This window comes from Mytilus edulis, chromosome 2 (assembly GCF_963676685.1).
Source record: "Mytilus edulis chromosome 2, xbMytEdul2.2, whole genome shotgun sequence".
Lineage (NCBI taxonomy): Eukaryota > Metazoa > Mollusca > Bivalvia > Mytilida > Mytilidae > Mytilus > Mytilus edulis.
The window spans coordinates 64,235,592-64,242,409 of NC_092345.1; the positions used below are offsets into that span (position 1 = coordinate 64,235,592).

Genomic DNA, 6,818 nt, shown 5'->3' on the forward strand with positions numbered 1-6,818 from the left:
ACCTGACACCTGTGTGTCCTAAACCTTCATCATTTATTCCTTAAAATGCTAGGCACTAAAAGGGGGATGAAGGGGAGGAGGGAGGGACCTCTGATTTATGAAGGTGAGTATTTAATTTACAAAATTAAATTTTAATTCTAAAAATTTAATTTTTATTACATTAAATACCTCACCTTCATAAATTTAGATAACAGAATTTAACGAAGGGCTGAATCCCCATCACTAGGAGGAGGAAAAACAACCTGTTGAGCAGCAACCAAAGGCCCTAAAGAATAGAGGTTGTCACAATGAAGAGGCATGGACCGTAAATAATGGTTATAAAAGGCACTATCAGACCTCCAAAAACCAGCTGACATGATTTCCGACATAGAGGAGGAATTAAAAATGTTCCAAGAAGAGGCTAAGGCTCTTACTTCATGTGCTTTAACTTGATGTTTAACTAAAACTTCAGAAGAAGCAGATTTATAGGCCAAAATGACAGTATTGCAAATCCAAGTAGAAATGGTTTTGGCAGAAATGTCAGAAATTCCTTTTTTAATAGGAATAAACAACCTAGAAGAACCAGCAGATCTTAATTTCGCTGAAGAAGCTAGGTAAACAAGCAAGGCTCTCACTGGACACAAAACCTGATTATCCGATGTGGGAGGTAAAGCAGGAATAGTAATAATACCAGAACCTTTATCAGGTAACTGGTTCTTTGCTAAAAAAGATGGATCAGTGAGAAGAGTAACTGAAGACTTATCAGATGCAAAGCGGAGACAAGACTCAGAAATCGACAGAGCATGAATCTCACTCCTTCTGCGACCAGTAGCCAAAGCTATCAGAAAACAACATTTATAAGATAAAAATTTGAAGGAGGCTGAATGTAAAGGTTCAAAAGGTGAAAACTGAAGAACCTTCAAAACTAAACCTAAGTCCCAAGAAGGAACCAAACGCCTTTGACGTGGTCTATTAAGGCAAAAGTTTTTTATCAATAATGACAAAAACTCATTATCCCCAAAATCAGAGCCTCCTGAAAGTGATATTGTTCTGGCTATGGCAGATCTATATCCCTTTATAGTAGAAGGAGAATAACCTTTCTCCTCAAAAAGGTGAAGGAAGAAATCCGCTAACTGTTGTACAGTGACAGAGAGTGGATTAATCTGCTTCGACAGACACCAAGTACAGAAGATAGACCATTTGGAGTCATAAACTGCTCCTGTAGATTGTCTGACTGATCCTGAGATACGCTTGGTTGCTCCCTCAGAAAAGCCTCCCTTTCTGAGGGAATCCCTGACAACAACCAAGCGTGCAGATGGAGATTCTCCAGACCTTGATGCAGTTTTCTTCCTTTGAATTGAGACAGTAGATCCTCTCTTAGAGGCAAACAAAGGGGCTTCGCACAACACAGAAGTAGTAGTTCTGGGAACCAAGACTGTCTTGACCAAGCCGGAGCAATAAGAATGGTCTTGCAAAGATCCCTCTGAATCTTGTGCAAGATCTTTGGAAGAAGACGAAAAGGAGGGAACATGTAACTGAACATTCCCTTCCAAGATAGGGTCATAGCATCTACTGCCCAAGCTTTCTCGTCTGGAATGGGAGAAACGTAAGTCTCCAATTTGTGATTCAGACTGGTGGCAAAAAGATCTATATGAGGACGATCCCAACGAAGAATGATCTCCTGAAACACTGATGGATGAATTTCCCATTCTGTGTTCACTGGAACACGGGAACGGGAGAGAGCATCCACCAGAAGATTTTGACTGCCTGGAACATGTCTCACTGACAGAAAAATATTGAGACTGTGACACAGAAGAAGAATTTCCTTGCTCAGATGATACAGAGAAAAGGAATGGGTCCCTCCTTGATTCTGAAGATAAGCCACTACTGTTGAGTTGTCCGTGGCAACCAGTAGTGACTGACCCTGAATCACAGCCTGAAACTGACGGAGAGAAAGAAACACAGCTCTCATCTCTAGAAGATTGATGTGTTCCTCCAACTGAGCACCTGACCAAAGGCCTGATGCTGTCCTGCCCTCCAGATAAGCTCCCCAACCCATGAGACTCGCATCTGTGAACAAAGTAAGGCTGGGGTCTGGAGGATCCAACAAAACTCCCTTCCGAAGATGTTTTTCCTGAAGCCACCATTGAAGATGAGGTAACAACCGAGGAAGGATGGGAACAGGTGCCTCCCACAACTGAGAAATTGGATGCCAAAACTCCATCAGATACCACTGGATTGGACGAATGTGTAGACGTCCTAGTGGAATGACGTCCATGATCGAAATCAAGAAACCCACCAGCTGAAGCAATTGACGAGCTGGGACAGATGAAAACTGAGTCAGAGCATTGACTAACTGACATACCTTGACTACCTTCTCTTCTGGAGGAAGCACTAGACCCAAATCTGTCCGAAAATGTTCTCCCAGGAAATTGAAACTCTGACTGGGAATTATCTGTGATTTTTCCCATGAAATCAAAAAACCCAGTCTCAGGAGTAAAAGGATAGACAAATTGGTGTGTTCCTCCAAAAGAGAACGGCAATGATTCTTGATGAGAGAATCGTCTAGGTAGGAATGAATGAGAACTGCCCGAGTATGAAGATACGACACCACCGTCTGAAAAATCCTGGTAAAAACTAGGGGTGCAATAGCCAGGCCAAAAGGCATAGCCTTGAAACTGTAAACCTTGTCTGCCCACACCAGTCTCAGGAAAAGACGAAACTTGTGAGAAATAGGGATGTGAAAATAGGCGTCCATCAAATCTAGAGAGGTTGTCCAAGTTCCTAAATGAATTGTCGACCTGATAGACCTGTTGGTCTCCATTTTGAAATGTGGGACCACCAGATACTGATTGAGAACAGAAAGATCTAGAACCGGTCTCATTTTCCCGTTCTTCTTGGGTACCAAGAACAGCCGGGAATAAAACCCTAGATGAAAAGGAGGATTTATCTCCTCCAAAACACCCTTCTGAATCAGAATGTTCACTTCGTTTTGTAACAACTGATTCTTGTGAGAATCCTTTGTCACTGACAGATTGATTGGAACAGGAGAAAGAGGAGGCTGTTCCAGAAACTGAAGTTCCAATCCCCTCCGTAAAATCGAAAGTACCCACTTGTCTGAAGTTATCAGAGCCCATTGATCTAGAAAGTGGGACAGCCTGCCCCCCACTGGAAGATGAGGAAGAGGAGAAGTATAATTTTCCTTTTCCAGTGGGGAACGATTCAACGGAGGGGACAACACATCACTTACCCTGCTTCTTTCCCTTAACCACTTTAGCTTTCTTCCCACTTGAATAGTTGGGACGAGAAAAAGCTGGCCTCTTCGTAGACTGTGAAGAAGAAGAAGAGGTAGAAGCCTTGGGTTGATGAGAAGACGAAGAAGAAGAAGGATTATTCATCTGAGTAGTTTTGACAAATCTTTTCCCATCAGTGACCTTCACATCCACCTTGACTACAGGAGGGGCCTTATTCACCTCCTCCTGTAACTGCTCTAAGGAAACAGAGAACAACTTGTCCTTAGACAAAGGAGAACTGACAAGTCTCTGCTGAAGAGCTTCAGAGACAGTTGATTTTTCAAGAATCTCCTGTCTCTTAGCAAGAGTAAAGTTGGCCACAGTACCAAGAAGAAGGAATTGAGACATTCCAAGACTCTTGTCTACCTGAAGCAGCATAGACCTCAAATCTGAAAATTCCTCCCCTTTGTCCTTTAACAGAGACCCAGCAGCTGACAAAAAGTGCTCAGCTGTCTCAAGAACAAAAGTCAAACACCTCAGATTATTCTCTGACTTGACATAAGAAGCTTGAGAAAGTCTGAGGCCATCCAAAGGTTTCGAACCAAGCAAACTAGAAAAAGCCCGGTCACAAGCAGGAGCCGACATACCCAAGGAAGATCCATGGATCTCAAAGTCCTTAGATCTACATCTCCCTGGGTAAGAGGCAGGTCCGAAACCAGAGAACTTACTACCACCAGTTTTGCTAGTGTTAGCAAGATTCTCAGCCAGAGAAGAGTTTACAAAAGACAAAGCAGTTGTAAAGTGCCCAGACTCTGGAAAAGAATAATACCCCTTAGACTCTGGCTTGACTATACCTAAGCAAGCCATGAAATCTGAAGGAGTAGAAGAAACCCTAGGTGGAGACGACATGGGCATATCCGACATATTCCTACGAATAGAATAGACCAGACTCCTAAGGCATTCTGGGTTGCCTGAAGCAGGATCCTTAGGAGCGAAAGCATCTCCCTCTGTGCTTACTACACTATCAACATCAGAAATACCATCTTGGTCCTCCAAAAAGTTACCTTCCTGACTTCTAGGGGCCAAAGAAACTGAGTCGTCTTCCAACAACTGTCTAGGAGGTCTGGGAGGATCCTGTGCAGGATCCTGAGACAGACCCCTAGACTCCATAAGATCAAGCCTGTTACCAAATTCCAAAAACTTAGCATTAACAGTAGCTTGTATCTTGTGAATGGAGGTGGTAAGACTCCTCATCTCATCCTTAAAGGAGGATGACTCTGAAGAGGATCTACCACCAAACCCCTGACCAGACCAAACTGATTGAGCCGAATAAGGATCAAAAGGCTGGGGATAAGGCGGCAAGTTGGGCATTCCATCACAGGCATGGGAGGGTATGCAAAATTCATGGGCCACCTAGTCCGAGAAAAGGGGTCACTCCTGATGCCAGCTGGTAGTGTCTCCTGCCTGCTTGTCGTGCAAGCCACAGGAGACGTTGGTATCTCTGCAGGCCTAGTTACGGTATGTGATACCCTGCTAGGCCTAGATAACCTCAACTGACTAGCACCAGGAGTGAAAGGCAAAGTCCTGACAGGAACAGGTTCCGAGTCCTGTTCCAGACCGACACCAGAAACACCTGGAATAAACTCCAAACTTCTATCCCAAAATTCATCTGAATGGGTGGCCGAACGCCAAGGGGACAACAAATTACCATTGGATGTGTGAATTTGACTGTCACTTACCTCTTGGGTACCTGAAGCTGGAATTTTATCCATAATATTCAGATAAAATTAATATAAAATTATCCAAATATACTATAATTATAAACAAAAATATCAATATAAATTACTAAATATATAAATTATCAACTTGTTAAACTGTTTGTGAAAAAATAAACTTTTTCCTCCTCCACAAAAAAACGTGCAGCATGCGTTGTAGAACCGGAAAAAATGATGAAGGTTTAGGACACACAGGTGTCAGGTGGGAGAGGTTGTCACGGGGTCATGGTTTCTTTTTCTGGCTGGTTTCCGGTTGAATAATGCAGCGAGTGGACTGATATCTAAATTTATGAAGGTGAGGTATTTAATGTAATAAAACTTGTTTAATCGCCATTTTCTGGCGTACAGATGTGGTTGAGGGCTCAAATTAATCCTCAGATAACCAGCAATGCGATTTAATGTGCATCAAACCTTTATCATTATTAGTTAATAAACAAGTCGCCCCTTACTGATGTGTAATTTTTCTGTAAAAAACATTTATTTTTCTTCGAATTTTGAGGGATATTCTCAAAAAGAAGTGCAAAGAAAACTGATCTTTTAAGAGGATTTATGTCTTTTTTCAATAACTGTGCAGTGAGTTTTTGAAGAATAGTATTAAACTAATAGTTCTAACTTGTACACTAGTTGCAAATGTAATTTTTAGTGTAGCAGCGCAATCACAAACTTGAATTACGCTAAAAATCTGAAGTCATTTCTTAAAGATATTATGAGAAAAGAGACAAAAACCGCTAAAATATTCTGAATTTTTTTTTGCAAAGTTGAAATAGATGTAACAAAACATGGTTTCGTAAGTGTTGCGGTATACTAAAGTTGAAAACACTTTTGTTTGAATAAAGGAACATGTATATTTCAATGAAAAAATGACAGTTAAAAGAGTGGATTCCTCCTAGATTTGCGTAAAAATCATGCATTTGGCAACAAAAAATTATCATCTGAACACATAATTCCAAAAAGAAAACAAACTGGGTGAGAATCTTTATATTATTATTTTTTTTGAATTTCTTCCGTAGTAGTAGACTTAAGTACTTAAATTTCGATAAATTGACTACAATGCCAGTGGCGCAGGGGTACGCTGATCTATCCCAAGGCGCTAAGATTGAGAGTTCATATCTCACTGCCGGAGTTGGAAAAATAATTTCCTATATTAAATGTAACTTAACCTACGATTTTTTTTTTAAAGAATGTGTGTGTGCAAAATTGCACCCCCCTTTTTTTTACCCCCTTTGCTCCATCGGGCTCGGTCAAGGGTGTCCCAGATCAAGCTAGTATTGGTAATTCAATGAATTTTCCCTTGTAAAATCAAAGTTTAGGTTGCTGATTGATTGAAAACGAATTAGACAAATGACTAGGGTCCAAGTTTGAAATCGGACAAAAAGAGCGTCTAAAATCAATTATTTTGAATGTTACGGACATCGATATTTCAAGGCCTATAGCACGTTATGCGTCTATTTATACCACTATGATAACTTATATGGCTTCAACAGACTCGAGGCATTGTGTTTCCATCAAAACCTGACCCTATTAGCCCACCAATATGTCTCTGCACGACTTTTTGCCCAAGGATTTCGTATTTTTTCACTTTTTCTCCAACGGTCACGTGACTTTTGGAAATATACTACGTGACCAAAAAATGACGAATTAACTTCAAACTTTATTTTTTGAAATATTTTACAAATTATCTTTCATTTGAGCCCAACATGGCATGTGTATGACCATTGATACGAATTCTGTATTCATTTAAACTTCGATAATGTATTTTCGATAAGTAAAGGTCTAAAATGCATGAAAGGGAAAGGGTTAAGAAAACATTTAAGGAATGACTGTAATATTT

The 6,818-nt window shown here is 40.7% G+C and overlaps 1 protein-coding gene across 1 annotated transcript; it reads right to left on the reverse strand.

The window, feature by feature from the left end:
* Positions 1 to 197: 197 nt before the first annotated feature.
* Positions 198 to 3,116, reverse strand: LOC139510961 (serine-rich adhesin for platelets-like). The gene has a single exon (XM_071297519.1). It carries the CDS (start codon positions 3,114 to 3,116, stop codon positions 198 to 200), a length of 2,919 nt encoding a protein of 972 aa, XP_071153620.1.
* Between the last annotated feature and the right edge of the window lie 3,702 nt (positions 3,117 to 6,818).